The 22,771-nt window shown below is 42.5% G+C and overlaps 1 protein-coding gene and 1 long non-coding RNA gene across 3 annotated transcripts; both read right to left on the bottom strand.

The window, feature by feature from the left end:
• Positions 1-3,988: 3,988 nt before the first annotated feature.
• On the bottom strand, positions 3,989-5,907 carry LOC127579225 (uncharacterized). The gene is made up of 3 exons (XR_007957644.1): positions 5,758-5,907; positions 5,550-5,651; positions 3,989-5,443 (listed from the first exon to the last, which is right to left on the bottom strand). It is a non-coding gene; the product is annotated as an uncharacterized LOC127579225 (long non-coding RNA).
• A 14,104-nt stretch (positions 5,908-20,011) lies between these two features.
• On the bottom strand, positions 20,012-22,163 carry LOC127579222 (transcription factor HES-5-like). Of its 2 annotated transcripts, none has more exons than XM_052031829.1 (3): positions 22,059-22,163; positions 21,776-21,953; positions 20,012-21,688 (listed from the first exon to the last, which is right to left on the bottom strand). In XM_052031829.1, exons 1-3 carry the CDS (start codon positions 22,143-22,145, stop codon positions 21,423-21,425), a joined length of 531 nt encoding a protein of 176 aa, XP_051887789.1. In that variant the 5' UTR covers positions 22,146-22,163; the 3' UTR covers positions 20,012-21,422. The 2 variants fall into 2 exon arrangements, with proteins under 2 accessions (XP_051887789.1, XP_051887790.1); XM_052031830.1 differs by having other exon boundaries at positions 20,012-21,685.
• Between the last annotated feature and the right edge of the window lie 608 nt (positions 22,164-22,771).

The following is a 22,771-nucleotide window of genomic DNA, read 5'->3' as shown; positions in this document are numbered from 1 at the left end:
AGGATAGAAGTGGGCAATAGCTCTTCCTTCTTCACAGGCAGTCCCTCAGGATAAAGGATAACTTGCGCCCACTCCACCTGTATGGTTAGGGTAACTGGAATCAATTTAGGAATCACACACTCTTCCACAGATGGAGCTTGAGGACGGTGGGGGTATTCCTTCTACCAATGCACTCGAGGTTCTCAATACCAACTCAAATGCTCCTTCTCCAGTTCGAGGAGTCAAGAGCCAGAGATTCCAAGGTGACAATGAAGAGGGTTTCATCACATCCTTGAATTATTGCCTTCATCAGTCTTGTAATCGTACCCTGGGATAAGATTTGGGAGTCTAATGTTGGGCGTGTGAACTACGTGGTTTGTCCAAAAGAGCTGACTACGTGCAATAAGGGCTTCTTTGATGTTTCAGGAGAAAACTCTGACATTGGTTCGCTTCAACTTCCAGTGAATTCAGAGGATTTTGCAGAGACATTTCCAGTGTCTTCAGAATACTACCATATATAGTGCGTGTTTTAGAAACATATAGGAAGACAGGATCGCTGTTGACCAGGAGACCGTGACTTTTGTGCCAGGATTGAAGCCTTGATCTTCCAATACCCCTTTTTTTTTCAATCAACCCGAGGCTATGCTGGTTTATTGAAAGCAATGGTGGATTTCACTGTCAGTGTCTGCACATCCAGTTGACTCCGAAATGTACGAAGAAGTCCACGTTTTCCAAGGTCTCACTGTTAAACTTTGTTGTCAGAGGCATTGTTGTGCACTAGGGTTGGGTTGGTAGAGGTGGAGGACCGTGGTCCTGCGAAAATTGAGTGTAAGACGCATCCTCTCGAACGTCAACAGTGGCTTGCAATTCAACCTCATATCGCCGGCGTACTGAATCTCCACTACTGAAGTCCACGTGACCTTGGTTCTGGCGTATCGTCACTGAGGGTTGAACAGAGTTCACTTTGTTCGGAAGATTACCTCCACTCCTGCGGGATGCTTGTTGGAGTGAAGTGCAACATTGTAATGAGAAAGATGGAAAAACTGTTGAGGTAGTAACAGAGTCTTGCTTGATACCAGTCTTCACTGGTACTGGATTTGTTGTTGACCCATTGATTAAAATCATGGCTTAAAAGCCATCAAGAATAAATGTGAAATGGAGATGCATTCTTTCAGCAAGCCAAAGTTGAGCAGAGCGCTCCACAATCCCACCTAATTGACAGAGCCAATGGCCAAGCATTGCAGCTGGTGGTTGTCACTGCAATTCCCTTTGAACTGTTGTGCAGTGAAAATCATGCCCACTAAATGGATGGAGTACACACTGCAATTTGGGGACAGATGTTCAGCACTGAAAGGAGGCTGTTAAGGAGGCTCTGGTATAACTTTCCTTATGGCAACAGCAGGGCGACCCCTCTTTAACTGCCATAGTTCCTATCTTGACGATGGTCACGATTACAACATCTCGGAGGCCCCTTGGTACATCCTCCTCCCAGACTGGATGATTGTCATGGCTGAAGCTCTTCAGTTATCACACAAGGCCTTGTCAGACCGCACATGGAGCATTGTGTGCAGTTTTAGTCTTCTTACCTAAGAAATAATACATTGGGATAGAGGGGTATAATGAAGGTTCACCAGACTGATTCCTGGGGATGACAGCGTTGTTGTTGACTAGACCTGTATTCACCAATGTTTAGAAGTATAAAGTGGAATAACATGCAAAATTCTGATGGCGCTTGTTAGATTGGATGCGTGGAGAATGTTCCGCAGGCTGGGGATTCTGGGACTGAGGGAGAGAGTGCAGGAGACTGGCCAACCCTGTGGCGGCCATGACAGGCATAGGGTTCTTCAGAATAGAGAACATTTAGGACTGAGATAAGGAAAAATAGTTCTTCACTCAGAGGGTGGGGGGACCCACAGAACTCTTTACAACAGAACGCAGTTGTAGAGGCCAAGTCTCTGAATACAAGAGAAGAAGATTGATGGATTTCTAACCACAAAGGACATTAAGAAGAATAGGAAGAGAGTGGGAACATGGTACTGAGATGAAGGACCAGGCATGGTCATATTGAAGGGCAGGACAGGTTTGAAAGACTGAATGACTGATCCTGCTCCTATTCACGGTAGTGTAGTCACGGTACTGATCCAGGCACGGTACTACAGCGGTTAGCGTAAAGCTTTACAGAGCCAGCGACCCGGGTTCAAATCCGGCCACTGTCTGTAAGGAGTTCGTACGTTCTGCTCGTGTCTGTGTGGGTTTCCTCCGGGTGCTCCGGGTTCCTCCCACATTCCAAAGACGTACGGGTTAGGAAGTTGTGAGCATGCTATGTTGGCGCCGGAAGCGTGGCAACATTTGCGGGCTGTCCCCCAGAGCACTACACAAAAAGATGCATTTCACTGCGTATTTCGACGTACATGTGACTAATAAAGATATCTTATCATGTGTTAGTTGGGGGATGGTCTTTTTGACGTCTTGTCAATCAGGAATGACGATTGGGCCGGACCAATAGGTTGCTATTGAATCTGGGAAATGTTGATGAGAATGAGAGGATTTTTTAAATGGAATTAATGTAGGATTCGTGTAAATGGATGGTTGATGGTGGGCTGACGCGGTGGGCCGAAGGGCCTGTTTCCGTGCTGTATCTCTCTATGATTCTTTGACTCATACTATTGAACAACAGCCTCCCGCATACTTATGAAAAATTGCGTTGTGTTATCAGATGTTATCGCCAAGTGCAGCGTGTAACTGAGAAAAATCGGAGCTGTTGGGAACAACATGTAATGGATGGCTGTGGAGTTTGTAATGTGTTGGTAGTAGTTTGCACAGGTCACAATATAACGTAAGTGCATCTCCAGCAGCGGACATGCGTTTTCTTGCCTTGATTAACATTAAATTCACAAAGAAGTTCTGTTAACCATTTCAACCCTCCCTTCTTACCTTAATGTTGTAAAACATTCGCTTTTATAGCATACTCATATAATATTGTAGAGGGCCCAAACCTCCACGTCACGCAACTTCCTTCCTAATTTTCCTCGATTAGAACAGTGCACAGAGTAGCCTTTAACAAATATCCAAAAGTAATTTTATTCTACAGGAACGGTCACATTAAATTGAGTATTAAGGAAAACTCTATTACTTTCGGATTTCTTAGTTAAATATTTCACAGAAAAATAAAAACTGTCCTTCCAAAAGGACAAATAATTTTCACACTGACACACTTCCACCGCGATTAAAGTGCTCTGGCTTCCGCCCTCTTCCTTTACAGTCCTGATGAACGGGCTCGACCCGAAACGTCGACTGTTTATTCCCCTCCATATGTGCTGCCTGACCTGCTGAGTTCCTCCAACACTTTTTGTTTGTGATTAAAATGTTGTTGCCGTTATTCCAAACACCCTGTCCGTTTACTATGTGCATACAAGTATATTGAGATAACATTCTTATCACATTATGAGATCATACTTGTAAGAATCTAAATAAATGACCTCACGATCTACCTTGTTGTGACCTTGCACCTTATTGCACTGCATTTTCTCTGTAGCTGTGACACTTTACTCAGTACTGTAATTGTTTTTACCTGTACTACATCAATGCACTCTGTACTAACTCAACGTAGCGGCACTGTGTAAAGAATTGACCTGTACGATCGGTTTGCAAGGCAAGTTTTTCACTGTACCTCGGTACAAGTGACAATAATAAACCAATGCCAATGTCTTTAACAGATTACCCATCTCCTTCAATATGAAGGCATATGATTAAATGTTCCTAATAACTCCCTAAATACCAAAGGGAAGTGACCAGAGCACTGATGCGTATAAGTGCAATTTTTAGGATTCATTCACGAAAATCATTGGATAAAAGATTACTAATCAATGTAAACTGTTGATTACTAAGGTATTTTCAATAATTGAAGCCTTTTTTTCACTAGACCGGCCTGCCATCTGTTTATTGGATATATTGTTGCAGCAACAGTACCACCTCTACCTACCAAGGTAAATTATTACCATCACCAGCATAGAGTAACATAATTTTATTTTCTTACACAGGTATTTTCGTAGACGTTACAAAATAAGCGATTTGATTCTCCAACCTGTGTCGGCTTCTGGCCTCCATGTGATTAAGATCTGTGTGTTTCCCTGCATGTTGTGTCTGGTGGGGCGGAGCAGCCAGGTCCCCTAACGATGCAGCATTCCACTGATACAACACTGACGTGTGAGCCAGATCTTGTCCTCATAACAAGAATGCCACTTGAAATCAGGATTTTTGTGCTCAGCGGTGAGAATCGTATCAACTTAGACAAGTCGATAAGCCTCTTATTCTCTGTCCGATTACTTTATATTTTCACTGAATGAACTGTGCAGTGCTGAGAAACTCTACCATATTGTAGAACCCAGCTATATGTAACTGCATTACACAAGTGGGGGTCTGATTATTCCTTTAAGAAAGAACCCATCTCCTTCCATTTGAAGGCATGTGACCAATTACGATGGAAGGGGTTCCACTCACGAACTTGATCACAACACTATGTTATATGGAACTTCAGCTTTTACAATTCACTCGTCAAAATATTGGACAAAAGTGATGCGCTAATAATCAGTTTACAAACTGATAGTTACAATATTTCAGTTGGAATTAGTTTATTATTGTCACGTGTCCCGAGGTACAGCGTAAAACAAGAAATGTGCTATGCTAGTTGGCTACAAAAGAAACTTACTTTATTTGAAAACATGTGCTGTCAATTTACCGTTCTTATCAAGAGAATTACTTTCAATGTCCAATTCACATCAACAGCTGTCATGTGAATCCGCAGCAGCGACACATAGAGCTTCACAGAATTTGAAACAATTATTTAAGACGTTCCTTAAACCAGCCCGTTTTGTCTTTTAACATTTGCATGGGCAAGTAAATCAGAGCATTTCCAATAATGCAGCATTCCCTTTGTGGTACACTGAAGCGTGAGCCTGCATTGTGAACTTAGATCCATACAGTGACTTTTGGGTTCAGAGCGGAGAATATTACCTTCTCAGCTTACCCATCAGGGCAACTCGACATCACTCCAACTGCTGCCCATATTCACTGTGAATATAGTGCAGTGTTGTGAAACTACAAATACAGTAGTAATATTTTGTGAAGGTAAATCACCCACCATCTTCAATGTGAAGATATCAAAGCCACTGCTTCCATTCTGGAAAACTATTGGACACCGGGCTCTTAAAGCTCTCGTGTTTTAAACTTCCTAACCAGCGGTTCTTCAGGACCTGCAGATTCCCCGAATGTTTCAGCCTCACTGGCTGTGACAACCAAAGTCGTGCGGCTTTGAGCTGACTGACCATTGACTGAATGTTGAGCTCGGTGGAACTCCTGGGTTTTCTTTCTGAGAGCGGTTTTGGTGCGTGAACGGACAGTTTCTCGTCTTTGCAGCTTCGGTCATTCCCCAGGTGATCGCCATGCGGAGTTAGTCCGCGGTCAACTGCAAGCCAAGAAAAGCAGGAGTAAGAAAAACTGATTTGAGAACAACATATTGACTTCAACGCTGAACTTTACAGCTGCAATGTATAAAGGACTGGATGACTTACGGTTGACGCGAAGGCCTCTGCTTCCGCTGTTAACTTCCAAGCTGATGGATATTTCTGAATCTAATCTATGGACGAGAGTTCAGGCGCCTCCGTCGGTGTTTACTGCTGAAATTAAATAAATATTTTAGTATCAGTTCATGGGGTGATTTATTATTAATATTTCCCGACAATAGTCAATTCATGATATTTTAAATAGAATTTCACTCACAGTCTGTTGTTCTCCGGGTGGAATTCTGTTCATGAATGTTGACCTCCAGCGCCAGTGATGTTACGACAGCTACTTCCTGGCCGTTAGACGAGCGCAGACTGGGCTCGACTTGGTGCCGCTCTATCCAACACCGTCTGTACTTATACCTTCCAATGGGCACGGGAGAAGCATGAGCCCGGGTTTCTCAGCGTTTCCCACACACAGCAACCAATTGCCGCTGTCAGAGGCACAATAGCCAATGTGTTCTGAATGAGGAATTATCGCACTGTTTGACTTACAGAGCCTCAAGGGACCATCTGGAGAGCAGGCGTGAGCCAGTAATCCACGACCAGCCGGGCTCTTGTAAAGTTATGGGAAACGAAGGAACTCTCCCCCGTCCCACCTCCAATTACCGGCGCATGTGGAAGGACAAACATCTGTCTCATTCCAATCGGTTATTTTACGAATAGATTCAGCAGCGAATAATTTATGCCAAAGTGAAGTTTCCTGGTGAACCTACTGATAACATTCCTTGAGAATTACCCTAATGACACTGAAAATTTGGAGCGGAATCGAATGAAAGCTAAAATCAGACTTGCTGGGATAAAATATAATGTAAAGTTCGTAACTGATTTGTGATATTAAAGCAGGAAAGAGACGTCCTTTCATAGTTAAGCACCTTCTGAACCCTGAGGTTGTTTCTGCCCTCAGATAAATGGGTTTCACTACTCACTGAATCACAAAGGGGAAAATCCATTTATCTGTGAGAAGCAGTTCTAGGATGAAAAGTGACCCACCCTCCCCCCCCCTCCCCCCCCCCCCCCCCCCCCCCCCCCCGCTCCAAATCGTGGAGCAGCACTCACGGACTCACGGTTTTGGACCCAATGTTTCTGGCTTAGTTTTAAAAATAGTCTGTTGGATACTGATCTGATACTGACCGACGTAACCCCCTTTTTATTCTCTTTAGTGATATCTGTCTTACTGTTCGGTTACGCCCACAACAAAGCTTCTCACCACGTGTTCTGCTGTTACAAGTGCAACAGGATGTAGGGCAAGTTCTGTACATCTGTGTCCTGCTGAAGTCAATGAAGCAGAACTCCAGTTGCAGTAACGTGTTAATTTATTACTGCACTTCCAGAATGGATGTGAAATAAATAATCATTTGCCTTTATGTAGATCCTTCTACTTCCTTTTAGGGCATTCCAGCTTTTCGTAGCCAGCATAGAAAATACTTCTTGAGATGTAGATTTGAGGTTTACAGTAACACAGGAAATAGGACAGTCAGCGTATGCACAATGCTCACAAAAATAAATATATCTAGATAATGCGCTTGAGGGATACATATATCCTGAACAAATATACATGCCCCTCTGTATCAATAGCGATTACAGACAAATGTCAGGATGACTCAGATTACGGAGCAAAAATCGCCATATTCACCCCACCTCCCCCCCCCCCCGCCCGAAGGAATGGGAAGTGCACTTGAATTGAAAATGAGTTAAATCTTTCCAGTGAATCCTGCACATCTTCCACAAGATGATGGTGGTATAAAACGCGTTAACATAAATCACTCTTTGGTAAGCATGTAATCTTCAGTACTATGAAGATTATTGCCTTCCATTGTGGATTAATATAAGCATAAGTCTAAAACAAAATGTGTTAAATCTTTCCCAATCTTTCTATTGAATCTTTTCTGCTCATTAAAATGCTTAATAAAAATATATTCCAGTTATTTGTGGAAAAGTGAACTCTCAGATCTTGTTTCCTTTTTTTAAATAATTTTCTGTAATGACTAGAAAGGCCCATCTGAGGGGGGGGGGTTATAAAGGGGGTACAGGTGGTAAGGAATCATCCAAAATGAAAAAAAAAGTTCTATACTCGGTATCTGACGTCTGTAGTGTGCTGTCTGCAGCTACAACTGACCTTCGAACAACGTTCAGACGTACTCAGAGAGAACGTACAGGTTAGAGCCGCCTCAATCCTTCACAGTGAGGGACTTCCGCAAGATCCAGAGTGGCTAAACCTAGCATCATGCGATGGATACGATTCTTTCACAATTCAATTCACAGCAATCAAATTCTTCATTACTGCAACATCGTGGAAATGAAAACATTAAGCAGGAATAAAGGGTGTGTTTTTAGTTTGGGAGCCTGTACCTAATGAGGTGGTGTAAGGGTCGATGCTGGTGCCCTGGCTATTGTCAATATTTATCAATGAATTCGACGAGGGGACCAAGTATAATTAAAACTTGATGATACAGGAACTGGCTGGCAGTGTAAATTATGAAGGGAATGCATCGAGGCTTCAGGAAGATGTAAACAGGTTAAGTGAATAGATAAGAGTACGGCAGGTGGAATACAATGTGGGAAAACAAGAGGTTAGCCACTTCGGTACAAAATAAATATAAATATGTTGATGTTTTCCCCCTGGCTGGAGTGTCGAGAACCAGTATAGAATAACAACATAGTCATTCAGGACTGAGATGAGAAGATTTTTTTTTCACCCAGAGGGTATTGAATCTTTGGAATGCTCGATCCAAGAGGGCTACTCGGGCTCAGTCACTGAGCATATTCCCGAAGGAGACTGGTGCATTTTTAGACTTTAAGGAAATCAAAGGATATGATTCCGTGCAGGAAATAGAGTCATAGATGACTACAGGCCCTTCGACCCATCGTCCATGCCAGCCTGATTTCTGCCTAGTCCCATCTACCTGCACCCGGACCACAGCCCTCCATACCTCTCCCATCCTTGTACCTATCCAAACTTCTCCTAAATGTTACAATTGAACCCACATCCACCAATTCCGCTGGCAGCTCGTTCCACACTCGCACCACCCTCTGAGAGAAGTAGTTTCCCTTCAGATTCCCCTTAAATATTTCACCTTTCACCCAAAACTATGACCTCTAATTCTCGACTCACCCAACCTGAGGAGAAAAAGCCTGCATGCGTTCACCCTATCCATACCCCTCATAATTTTGTACACCTCTATAAGATCTCCCCTTATTCTCCTGCGCTCCAGGGAATAAAGTCCTAACCTATTCAACCTATTCCTGTAACTCAGGTCCTCAAGACCCGGCAACATCCGTGTAAATTTTCTCTGCACTCTTTCAATGTTGAGGTAAAACATCAGCCGTGCATTTAAGAGGCAATGGGCCGAGTGGTCTATTCCTTCTATTTATGTTGTCATGACACCCACAACACCTAGCCCCCTGACGAGGGAGGAAGCTTGTTGTGGCACAATGACATTTGCTGTCCAATGCCCTCTAATCTTGACCACAAGCCATATATTCTGTGTAGTGTCATGGGGCTATGATGCCAGGTAGCTGCAGTTAGACCGTCCTGAGCCGCTGCGACGAATACGTGTGATGTGATTGAGATTTCCCAGCAGAATCATTTTGCAGAATACAGCACCTGTGTATTATACTCTAGATTGGTTGCCCTCCAGTGTATTTATGGATGGGAGTGGTATCAGAAGTATAAGAAGCTCCGGAATGGAGGAAACGGGCGTTTTAAGTGAGAGCAGGAGTTTGAGCTGGAAGCTGCCTGCCTTGTAAATATGTTCCCTGCAACGGGACGACAGTAGTTGCGCCTAATTAATTTCAAGATGGGCATGAAGGGTCGCCAGCCCCTAACGAAAAAGTATAAAACCTTTGTTCAAAATTGCAAATAGAGGCCCAGCATCAGCCTGCCTCAGGATTAAAGCCCTCAGTCCACATTCGAACTTTGCAGCTGGGAACATCTGCAAAGCCTTCTGTCCAGCACAGACATTCATGAGAGCATATACCTCAGTGCTGCAAACCACTGAAGGAATGTGTGCTCGGAGTCTGAACGAAGTGCGAGGAGCGGTGCACGGAAGTAGGGGCATGGAGACTTGACTTAGGTGCACACGTAATCGTTTACCTCTTACGGGGGTAAATGCCGACAAATCCGTTTGTGGCTGCCAGTTAAGAATCGGTCGTGGTTTTTCAAAATTAAAAAGGAATCACTGAGATATATATGTCGAGAAGCTTTTGAAGTGAAGCTAATCAAATTCTTGGCCCAGAGGAGTAGCACTGAGTTCAGCAAATGTCTGATAATCATTTACAGTAAAGGTTACTTCGCAGAATCAGTTACAGTTATTGACAAAAACTTCTGCTTTGATCTAAAAAGATTTGTTTTAATACTGTTCTTTACCCGGCGTGCTTCACGGCTTTAACATTTACTATTTTCAAATAAAATCTGATTTCTTTTCATCCGATGTGCGTTGATTGTCATATCTTCTGAAACTCGTGAATTTGGAAACGACCTCCGTAGCGCATGGTGGTGAATGACGTCATTGAAGCATTCCTGCTGTATGTGCTTTAGAAACCTCAAGGTGCAGAATGGCATCCTGAGCCCTAGATAATGTATAGAAACTACTTTTTAGTTTGTGAAATTGATTGGAGAAAGAGCATACATTAACAATTGGTGGCTGGTAATGTGAAATAGATATCACCCATAGATAGAACAAATTGCTTAAAATTTAGATTGTTAAAATGCATCTAATAGGCTTGATCACCAGAGTTGTTAACTTGTCACCCATACAGCAAGTCTACCATAATTCCATATGGATGACAATCCAGTGTTCTTCTTCGATGTCATCATCTCGAATGAAAAGTGGAAAGAACAAACTGAAAATATCAGCTAGCGTCCCTACCCACCAGATTACTGCTCGTTAAAAGATTACAGCTGTTCCCAGGAAACCCAGCAGAACACCGAAAGTGGCAAAGCCAGGGTTGGAATGAGGGGTCTTCACTGAACTTTCACAGCACACCGCTGAAAGCATTGTATTAAATCATATAACTATCAAGAGAGATCTTTAAACTATTTACTTCCAAAATGTTTCTACTTTCTAAAAACTTTCTTACGTGCATATCACTTTAACCAAGTGCAACCACGTATTTATCTGGATCCGTCAACAGTTTTAATGGGATTTATTTAAGATTTTAATAAAGTTTATTAGACACACTTTAACAGAAGGCTAACGATGAGACAGATGTTCTTATTTTTATTCCTGTGGTGGGTGGCACGTGGGAGAATTTGTCTTAGTTTCTCATAAACTGCGACCAGGGATTATTGGCTCATCCCAGTTCTCCAGATGGTCCCATGAATTGACTGCACAAACCCGTCAAACAGTGTGGATAATACTTCATTCAAAGAGAATACATTAGCCATTGTCCTCCTCACAACAGCGATTGGCTGCTGAGGTGTGGGAAACGTCGAGAAACGCGGACTCACGCTTCTCCGCTTTCATTCGGAGCTATAAATAGAGGAAACGTTGGACAAACGGCAACAGAAAGGAGCTGCCAGCTCTTTGCAGGAGGCTTCGTTGGAGAGGGTCCAGAGTGTAGCCGCGAGTCACTGGCGCTGGAAGCGATGATTCGGAAATAGAATCTTTCCTGCAGAAATGCAGAGGGTAGGTTAACTTAAGTGTAAAATATACGGAATTAGCACTTTCTGTATTGTATAGCACTTGCCGTATATTTCAGCACGAATTGTGAAGTAACATTTGTGTAATACATTTCTGGATTACTGACGTGTTTTTTTTATTCTTTTTCAGCTGGTGTCAGAAACAGTCGAGGGAAACTTGCGGAGAATGAATTGGGCCCGCAACAGCCGCCTGCACTCTAGACTGGAGGCAATCTCAGAAACAGTTCTACTCTTCCCATCTTGTCTTCCAGGTAACATTTGAATCGGCAGAAGTGCCCCATGAATTCCTCGAGTCCCTTACAAACTGTAGTCGTTAAACATGCATTTAAATCAGTTTCGGGTTCCCTTCAGAGTACTTACGACTATTGCTCATGTTGTATTTCAGCGGATAATCCCCGTGATTCTGCATCAAGAACACAGCCGAGGGCACGTTCCGTCTGCGCTGAATACCAAGAGCGGACTTCAATGCAAACGCGTGAAGTGCAGGCAGATGTCTAAGTGGTCACTGTTTCGGGAGCAGCCTCTGAGTTTTCAGTCACGCGGCAACAGTCCGGCCCTACCGCATCACCGGGCACCTGGCAAATTGAAACCATTGAACAGTTTAAAGACTCGAGAGAAGCTACCGACATAAAATAAAATACATGTAACCGGAGACGTACTCTGGTGTGATACTGTAGTCCAGAATGGAAGGAGTGGCAGTAAAACCTTCAGTGAAGGGTCTGGATAGTTTGTAAAGGGATATTTCCCATCCTTGCCTGTATGGTGAAATCATATGGGTCCATGTTCTATAATATTTGTAGATATTTCATAATATCTGTATATTCATAGTGAATATATGCAGTAGTTGAGATAACGCCAGACAAAAATGTAGGAGAAAATCTTCATTACCATTCCTGTCAGTTAAAGTGTGTCAGCGATGGAAGATTTGTTTTGATAAATGCAGTTTGTATTTTTGGTAGAAAGGGGTATTCAACAACCATCTATATTATCATGAATAATAGCAAAGAATTTTACCACGCAGAAGGAATGATTCGGTCCATTGTGTCTATGCTTATCAATGTATATTGTAGCATACCGAGAGAGACACCCAGCAGAACAATTTTTTTTCAAAGTAATTTCCTCATAATCAGTTTTGCAAATTGATTATTGATGTTTCAGTTCTTGTCACCATTTTTTTCCGAATGGGTCTGAAAGTTTATAGTTCTAACAGAGCTAAAACCGCGTTGTTGTGGTATTGGGAGGGTTAACATGAATCTCCCAATGATTGCAGTAAGTTTCTTCATATTGAAGAGTACGGGGAGTTTGTGCATGGGACGTCCAATCCCCGAATATGTTGGGAGGGTTAACAGAAATCTCCTAATGATTGCAGTTAAGTTTCTTCATATTGAAGAGTATAGGCAGTTTGTGTATGGGATGTCTAATCCCCGGATATGCAATGTCGTAATATGTTCTATAATGTTTGAGTTTCTCAAAATATTATCTGTATATTCTCAATGAATGTGTAGAATAGTTGGAATAATGGCAAACAAAGTTTAGGACGTTTCTTTCCAGATAGATTCCTGTGAGACAGGGATGCAAATTGATTTGACTTCATGGTGTCAATCTTGTAGACCTTTGTAGGTTTAATAAATCATGGTTCACAAAATAATGGCTAATTTCTTGTGACTTTCGGGAAAAGTACAGAAACATGAAGTATATCAACGGAAAAATGTGCTTGGGACAACAATTCCAAAGTTTACCGGGATAATGGATTGACTAGTTCCTCCTTCGTGGTGAAGGTGGTTAGCACAGTTTTGTCATAAAAAGTTCGATAGTATTGAAAGCTCAGAAACAATCTATTTTCCACATTCCTTATTCCTTAAGCAAATATCGACTGTGGCAGTCGAAGCGCTTTAACAGAACTTTAAACCACCATTATCCAATAACTCTACAGCGCGCTCCACTGCCACCCCCGGGCGCGCGCACACACACACACACACAGACGCACACATACATAGACATACGCACAGAGACACACATACATACACACAGACACACACACACAGACACACATACGCACACAGACACACACATACACAGACACACACACATACACAGACACACAGACACACATACACAGACACATACACACACACACAGACACATACACACACATACACAGACATACACACAGAGACATACACAGACACACACATACACACAGACACACACACAGACACATACAGACACACACACAGACACATACACACACACACACACAAACACACACACACACACACACACACACACACCAGCCACCGCCACATTCAACTGGATCTAATTCTTCATAGAGAAATTGCCTGAAAAGCCGTGAACTATCGCTATAGATAAATCAGTAAATTTTAGTGTGAAATTGCCAACAGCCCACTGGCAGTATAATAGTGTGTCTCGGGGGAGAAGGCTGTGCAGTGTTCAGATGCACTTACCTGCACTACTTCTCAAAGTCCCAAATAATGTCACCAAACACAAAGTTTTAAATGGCTCCTCAAAAAAAACTTTTCAATCCTTGAATCTTCCCACTGTTACTTCATCATCACCTCCACAGTCTCTAACTTGTCAGACTCCTTGACTGACACAGACTACGGAATGAGTCGATATTTCTTTCATTTGGAAATACAAAGCTTTTGTCTTTGGTCCCCATCACACACGCCAATCCTTGGCCACTTCCTCACCTCTCTCTGGCAACAGTCTGAAATTAAATCAGACGTTTAGCAGCCTCGGCACTACAAATGTTCCAGGATGAGCTTCAGGCCACGGATTGGATTAAGAACACTTGCCTCCCTGATATCACCGAAAGGTGAGGGTTCCCGTGGTGTGGTGGGTGCTGAACAAAATGACGTTGCTGTCAAGACAAAGCTGTCATTAGGAGAAGTGTCTTTCATTGTCCCTTTCCTTAAAGTCCTTAATTTTCTTTAAAAGTCCCAGAGAATTGGAAGGAAGCAAATGTAGCTTCATCGTTCAAGAAAGGAGGGAGAAACAAAATAACTATAGAAAATTAGCTGACAGAAACTGCTGGAATCCATAATTAAAGATTATGGTAACACGCCACTTCCGAAATCATAATAGGCAGAGTCAACCTGGTTTTATTAAAGGCTCATTATGATTGACAAATATAACAGTTTTTAAAAATATATTTAGCAAACTGGGCAAGATGGAATCAGTGGAGGTCGGATATCTGTATTCTCAAAAAGTATTTAATAAGTTATCACATCAAAAGTTGATAAGCGCTTGCATTTTTGGGGGTTACATGTTGGTATGCATGCAGGGTTAGTGGAGTGCAGAATACAGAAGGTAGATAAGCAGTTATCTTCAACAATGGGGTGACATATGGATCAGTACCGAGTCTTCACCATTTAGATCAATCATCTGGTTGAAAAGGAAACATCGAATTCATCCATTTTGTTGGTAATACAAAGCTTCTTGCCTGGAGGATGCAAATGGCGTGCAAAGAGATGACAACACATAATGTGAGTGGGCAAGATGACGTATAGTTGTGCAAATGTAAGATTGGTAGTAAAAAAAACATATTAAATTAGCAAGTTGGTTTGTTATTGTCACGTACCGAGGTACGGTGAAAAACCTGTCTTGCACACCGTCCATACAGATCATTCCTTTCCAACAGCGCATTGAGGTAGTTCAAGGTAAAAACAATAACCGAATGCAGAATAAATTGTTACAGTTACAGAGAAACACTCTGAAACTAGTAAACATTCGGTGTTTGTAGGGATCACGGTTTTCTGGCCTCAGAGATACAGAAATTAAAAATCTAATAAACAGTTAGGAGGGCAAACAATATGTTGGCTGTTGGTGGAGTTTGGAGTACGAAAGTAAAGCAGCCTTGCTGGAATTTATAGTTGTTAAGATCCCGGGAAGAATGTACTTGCCTTGGATTGGTGCCGTATAGATTCACTTGACTGGTCCCAGGGGTAAGAAGGCTCTTCTCAGAAGAGAGTTTGAAGGAGATTGACCGATATGTACTAAATGGAACTGAGAAGAATAAGAAGTGATCATCCCAAGAAGCACAGGACTCTGAGTAGAATTAGCAGTGTGGATGCTGGCTGCCTGTTTCCTTGGGTTGGAGCGTCCAGGACTTGGGATGAATTGTCAGGATGAGAATTGAGATCAGAAAATGTTTTTTTTATAATTCACAGATCTTTGGAATTCTCTGCTCGGATGGCCGGGGATGCTTAGATGTTGGGTATATTCAAGGCTGAACTCAATGGATTTTGGGACAACAGTGAGCATCAAACTGGCAAGTGGGATTTAGAATCAGTTACCATGGGTTATGATCCAATGCAGATTTTCTTTCTAGTTCCCTTCAGAACTCCAGAAGATGTTGCATCAACCCTGGAGATTTCCTAGTGCAAATTCCTTCATCTTATTTACTTCCCCGTTATATTCAATTCAACATCTCCGGGATTTGAGATCTTTCAGAATCCATTTGCACAGTAGAATAATTTTGTACCTGCGGACTATTTTGAGATATGGCAATTAGAGTGGAACTGGAGTTAAACTGGTGATTTACTCCCCTCGCAGACCCACCCTTGGCCTTGTCAGACTCCTTGTAGGATTATTGGGAGATATTTGTGGCTAAAGATCCCTTAGGAAGTAGTTATACACATGCCAAAATCCCAGACACAACCTGAGGGTGAACACCTGGGGTCCAAAACCGGAGTCATCGATTAAGAGTAATTTAAAATGTATGAAAGTAGGGTTGCTTGCTTGTAGTGGAGTGGACAAACATACCGAGGAATAGGTTAGCAGAAGAGCAGTAGCAGATATTTAAACAGTTAGTTCAAAACACTCATCAGAAATTTACCCAATTAGAAACAGAGATTGCATGAAAAATATGAAACATTGCTGGTTAACAAAGGAGGTCAAGGAAAATATTAAATCGTAAACTTGAGGTTACAAAGTGGCAAGGGCTGGAGTTAGACCAGACAACTAGGAATTTTTCAGGAACCAGCAACAAAAGACTAATAAGGAAGGAGGAAATTGTTCATGAAAGAAAACTAGCAAATAACACCAAAACAAACAATGAGTGCTTCTACAGATGTATAGAAAGGAAGAAGGTAGGGTAAATGTAAGGAGTGGGAATTAATAATGGGAAACAAGGAAATGGTCGAAAAGTTAAACCAATACTAATACACTGTATTAGTGTTCATGGTGAAGGACACTGCAAGTATCCCAAAGATAAGAGATAGGCTAGTTCCAAACAGCATGGAAAGAACCTGTGACAATCCCTATCATTGGAGGCAAGGTATTGGAAAGACTAATGGAAATAAAGATGGGCAAGTTTCCAATGGCCTGCACCTGGGGGTTTTAAATTAAGTGGCTGCAGAGATCACGGAATCATTGGTTGCAGCTTTTTGAAACTCACTGAGTTCCAGAAGGGGACTGACAGATTGAAAAATACAAATAAATTTGGGAGGCAAAAAAAGTAGTAAAGTATACGCCTACGAGCTTAATGTCTGTCTTGGCAAGATACTGGAATCCATAATCTAGAAAAATCTATCCCACATAATTTAGAAAATCTTAATGGAATAAACTAAGGCAACGTAGAAAGAGAAATTATGTTTGACCAATTTGCTAGAGTTCTGCAAGGATGCGGATAGAGATTTTTTAATCTATTTATTAGTCACATGTACACCGAATACACCTTTTTGCGTTTCTGAGAATATGCTGGGGGCATCCCGCAAGTGTCGCCACGCTTTCAGCGCCAACGTAGCGTCCCTACAGCTCCTAACCCTTAGGTCTTTGGAATGTGGGAGGAAACCGGAGCACATGGAGGAAACCCACAGACAGGAGGAGAACGTACAAGCTGCTTAAAGACACCGGCGGAATTGAACCCGGGTCGCTGCCGCTGTAATAGCGTTACGCTAAGCGCTACACTACCCAGCCGCCAGAGCTGTAACAAGCAGAGTTGATCGTGGGGAATCTGCAGATGCAGTCTATTTGGATTCTCAAAAAGCATTGAATGCAAAGGCACATAAAAAGCTGGTGCACAAAATAAGAGCTCAGAATATTGGCGGAAGTGTGTTAGCGTGTATTGAAGACTGGTTATCACACAGATGACAGAGGGTTGGTATTTTTCAGACTAGAAGCATGTAGTTAGTGGAATGCCCCAAGAATCAGTTTCTGGCCCTCAGTTATTTGCTATTATATACATGACCTGGAGGAGGGAACAGACCGCAAGGTATCCAAGTTTGCCAAAGAGACTAAAATAGGTGGGAGGACATGTTTCACCGAGGATATTGGGACTCTGCAATCGGATATAATTACAACGGAGTGAAGTACAGAAGGATTTAGGTGTTGTTGTACATGAATCACAAAAGGTTAGCAGGCTGAGGCAGCAGGTAGTTAGGATGGCAACTAGTATATTGGCCTTTATTACAATGGGGGTTGGGATTTAGAAATAGGGAAGATTTGCCACAATTTTACAGGGTGTTGGTTACCTGGAGTTCTGCCCACAGCTTTAGAGTCATAGAGCAGGGAAACAGGCCATTCGGCCCAACTTGTCCATGCTGACTGTGTTGTCCAGCCAGCTAGTCCCATCTGCCCGCATTTGGCCCATAGCCCTCTAAACCTCTCCTGTCCATATCCTTACCTAAATGACTTTTAAATGTTGCTAATATGCCCGCCCCAACCACCGGCAGCTCACTCCAAATACGCACCACCCTTTGCGTGAAGAAGCTGCCCCTGATGTCCCTTTTAAATCTCTCACCTCTGATCTCAAAACCTATGCCCTCTTGTTTTTAGCGCCCCCTCCCTGGGAAAAGGACTATGTGCCTTCACCCTGTCTATGCCCCTCATGATCTTATATACCTCTATCGTCACCCCTCAATATCCTGCATTCCATCAAATAAAGTCCTAATCTACGCAACCTCTCCTTGTAACTCAGTCCCCAAGTCCAGGCAACATCCTGGTAACTTTTTGCTGTACTCTTTCTAGTTTAATAACATCTTTCCTATAACAGGGTGACCAAAACCGTACATAGTACTCCACTCCACAATACTAAATTGTTGGACTCCTAAATTAGGAAAGGACATACTGACATTGAAGGCATTCCGAAAACTATTCACTGGGATAATCCCTGGGATCAGATGGTGTCCTAACATGAGTAGCAAATTAGGTGCTCTTGTATTCATTGTAGTTTAGAAGAATGAGGGGTGATCTTATTGAAACATACAGAATCCAAAGTGGGACGGGAAGGGTGACAGGACAGGTGTTGAGATACCTCCACTCGTGGGAGAGCCTCAAACAAGAGGAGCTAGTTACACGAAAAGGGGCTATCATTTACAACTGAAGTTCATAGGAACTTCTTCTCATAGAGGGTAGTGAATCTCTGGAAATATCTGCAATGGGGGTTGAGGAGGCTACATCATCCACCATATTTAGGGAGGAAGTAGGTAAACTTTCAAAATATCGGAGAATTCAGGGCTATGGAGAACTGACACGGCAAGGTGATGCGGCCTGGGGAAGGTATAATCATATTGAAATCCAGGATGGGCTTCAGGGGCCGTTTGACCTACTCATGCTCTTATTTTATTGTGTCCTTCTCTCAGGCACCTCCTGCCCCATCTGTTCCCACGTTGGCCGCATTACGCTCCTCAATTCCCACAAAACCGGTGTGGAAGCAAGTCATCCTCGATCCTGAGGAACCGTCTAAGATAAAGATGAAGATGCCAGGAATTCAAAACTGAATTTCCGCACCTGGGAGGTTTCAAACACGGACGATTTGATACGTTCAGAGATCAACATGCGCCCAGTTTTGTGCTGCCTCTATTCCATGACGCTTTGTCATTGCGCCGTTTTGTTGATGAAGTTCAGCACTGAGCAATTGTAGATCAGCCTGCAAGTGCAAAGTTTCTTTTTCTATCTATTGTGAACTCCAGACAAATTCAGTCTGAATCTGTGGCATGGCGTGCAACTGCAATGTTCAATGCAGTCTTGATCCAATCAAGGAGCTGTTTACTATCTGTCTGACGTGCGGTCTCCAGTCTAATGGGGAGCTGTATTTATGCGTTTAAAAATCATCCGAATTTCATCTCTTAATTAATAAATTTGAACTGCATTGACTGTTGAAACGCGCCAAATATTTAAGGCAAGCCACCATGTCTTTAAACAAACTCCTGTAAATTAGGTCTGGCATTACACAGGAGATTGCATCCCGAGTAAAATCAGGGAAGCAATTATTTTGGGAAATCTAATTTTTTCTATAATTGCTCTTTTTATCTTATTCGCTTGATTTATCCAGAGTGCCTTTGTTGTGCAACCACCCTCTTTTGAATAACACCAGTTGTACAGAAAGCCTTATTATTCGTAACCAAGTCCCTGTTATTCCAGTTACACGGACGGCTGGGGCATCGTGGAGACCTTTTCACCATCACAGAGTTTCAAAGGACGCAGTAACGGTGAGATGGTTCATCTCTGCTGCAAGACTCTCAGTCATTAAATGTGTTTATTGATTAGAATCAGTTCCAAGGTTACTGTGTGGTCTTTAGAAATGTAATAAATAAATAAGGTACGTTTATTTTACATTTTAACTCACAGTTAATTGAAACAACGAAATTCGGCGATAGAACTTTACATTAACTATTTATGCACACTCCTTGCTGGAGGACCTTGAGTGGATCTCTCCAGCTTGCAGCTTGTAAGTTGTTGAGCTGCTAAAGCTTACCTGGTTTCACTTTATTCCTTTTCCATTTTATAGATTAGAAGAGTTAAGTTTTTAAAGACACGGTCTACGTAATTATATCGTACAAAAAATCTGCAAAGTCAGGGTTCGTTTACATTCAATCGGGGTATTTATTTTGACAGTGTACAAGTTAACGGAGTACCAACAATATCTGTAGACAAAATTTCAAAAATAATATTTATCTCTCTTTACATAAAGGAAAACAAACATTAGAACCATTTACAGAGTCGCCCAACAAATGCCAGACGGATGTAGGAAGGGCGAGAATGAAAAGGAACGCAGATTGCAAGGATGTAAAGAAGCGATCTTGTATTGAATAAGTTAGCGGTAAAATCTGAGATGCCGAACAGGTTTATCAGCCCGGGCTGTCCCCAGTGAATTACCAGAGACATCCGAGTACTGGTAACAGTCCCACCACTGATCTGTTGGAAGTTATGCCCCAGCAGTGACAGATAGTCAGGTAACACACCAACAGCAAATATTAGCAGTGCTGAGTTACAACGGGCGTCATTAGTACATGTGAAAGCCACTCTTATCAGTGTAGCGCAACTGACGTGTGCGTTGCAAATATTGAAGAGTCGAGACCAGAGAGAGACAATTAGGAAACACCAGAGATAGCTATAGGGAGAAAAAACAGATAGGTACAGTTTCCGTTGAGATAGATAATTTAATATGGGGCATTGGCAGTCAAGAGATAGACATTTTGTTTAAGATGATCAAGCCAGAATTGTCGGTAGATTGTCATATCAACTGAATGAAATGATCCTGGTCTCTTTCTAACAAAGATGAGACTTGGTACTGAAGAAAGCGTCGGGGTAGAGAATCACCCGCGACTGGGTGAATCGAAGACATGGAAGAGAGTGTGATTTCCTAAACCACCACTTCACCAGGAGTTGGAAAGAGCGCAACTGAGAGAGAATATCCCTACCCAACCCACCACCTCATCGACTATCTACCCAACAGTTGTTGACTGGAGACAAAAAGAGGGTCTAAGAGTCGGGAGGGGGTTGGGTGCAATGTGTGTCAGATGAGAGAAATCAAGGAGTAAGATATCCTGATCTTTTCATTCATACGTAATCTAACAACAACTATCTGCGCAGAGTCCCGCCCGCCACTCCTCACACAATTTACCCCAAAATTTGCAGCATCTCTTCACCATGAAGAACAATATGATCCCGGCCCAGGATCTGCAGAAATAAAGTGGAGAAGCATTCCTCCTACACAAGCTACTTTTTATTATAATTAATTTGTCGAAGATGATTGCAATAAAGTATCTGGATGATTCGCCAATACCATATAGACCGAGCAGTATTTACAAAACGACACGCTCCCTAGATCAGGAAAATACACCTTCTTCAATATGAAGAAAAGCTCACAACACTTCCAATCTTATCACGAAATCGTTATGCCTGGTACTGGAGAACGATTCTCCTACAGCGGGTTCACTATCGCCCAGTAAACAAGGAAGAGTCTTACAGGCATGCTGTTTCTGGTTCAAGCTCTACCAGGGTCTCCAGAGAGCCGCAGGGTTGAGCTGAGCTGACTGCTCAGTGCCAGTTTGACAAGAAGCCGTGTAGGGAAGGTATACGCCGTAAGGTAGAGCCTTGGCCGGACACTGTTGTTGTGTTCTTTGGAAGCGCGTCACCAGCTTCTTCTGAATGTCGCTTCTGCCTTCTTGTGTAGAGAAAAAACGCAGCGCCTCCTGTAAACACCGGGAGTATCCTTCGTTATAGTCACGCTCTGCGTTACCGGTCGGGCAGCTTGCTGCTGCAAAAGAAATTAAAGTACAGGTTAGACTGAGCAGAACGACCTGGAAGCTAGCCAACGTGAAGCACAGCCCGTCTGTCGGCTTACCCCTGAGCTGCTGATTGTGATACTTTAGGTAATTCACTGTCATTTTCAGGATGTCCGCTTTCTCCAGTTTCATGTTCGGTTCTTCGGTTTGGAATTCCCTTCCCAGCAAAGTCTTCAGCTGGTTGATGCTGCTGTTTATCCGATCTCGGCGCCTTTTCTCTATTGTTATTTTCATTATCTAAAAATAAAACGAATTAAGATTTGTTTTAGATGACAATTAACTGAGTTTGTAAGGAAGGAGTAGATTGCTGAGCCATGTTCTTCAGTTTGCCTTTACACTTACTTTGCTTTTCTGTTTAGCAATGAACTTTTCTTCCGAGTATTCCCCGGTAATAACAGCAGCGGTTTTGGCAGGAGTCATGCTTGACATCTGAGGGAGACTAACAAGGCTTACGCTTGGTGCTATATAGAAAGTTGCAGCTAGCTCCTTCCTCTATTTATACCGCTGAATTTACATGAAAAAAAGCGGGAGTCCTTGTTTCATGAGGTTTCCCACACTCTCTGGCCAACGAGCGCTTTCAGAAGGACAATAGCCCAATCGCTGCGTTGTAAATGCCAAACTAATGATGGGCTTTGACATTGCTTTGCGTGGGAATCTTCGCGGACCATCTGGACAGTCCGTGTAACAGAGCAAACCCAGGGGCAATTAGTCACGCCTCAAGTTATGAGACTCTGAGAAAGTTGATTTTATGTTTCCCGACACGGAGTGATATTACGCTGCAAAATGGCACCTTGACAGTTACCTTAAATAAACAATTTCACATCAATCGTAAAATCCGCGTTAACGTTATTAGCAAACACGTGTGAAAATGTTTGATTTCCTGTGATTGACAATAAGTGTGTGGGATGTAAATAAAGATGCAAATGTGAAGATCTATTGATCATTAGCATATAGTAAGGATAGCCAAGTCATCATATTTTAATGTTGATTCCGCTGTTTGTTTGATGCATTTGTATCTTTCTTTGCATTCAGCTTCAGACGTGTTTTCCCGCGTC

The sequence above is a fragment of the Pristis pectinata genome, chromosome 17 (genome assembly GCF_009764475.1).
Source record: "Pristis pectinata isolate sPriPec2 chromosome 17, sPriPec2.1.pri, whole genome shotgun sequence".
NCBI lineage: Eukaryota > Metazoa > Chordata > Chondrichthyes > Rhinopristiformes > Pristidae > Pristis > Pristis pectinata.
Note: the sequence above shows the minus strand (reverse complement) of the source record. Positions and strands in the feature narration are given on the sequence as shown.

Excerpts from the sequence above, each read along its gene's own strand:
- LOC127579222 (XM_052031829.1), bottom strand. The coding sequence starts at position 22,145 with ATGTCAAGCATGACTCCTGCCAAAACCGCTGCTGTTATTACCGGGGAA. Across the intron at positions 21,954-22,058 it reads TTGCTAAACAGAAAAGCAAA|ATAATGAAAATAACAATAGA; the intron begins GTAAGTGTAAAG and ends TTTTATTTTTAG. Across the intron at positions 21,689-21,775 it reads TCACAATCAGCAGCTCAGGG|CAGCAAGCTGCCCGACCGGT; the intron begins GTAAGCCGACAG and ends TTTCTTTTGCAG.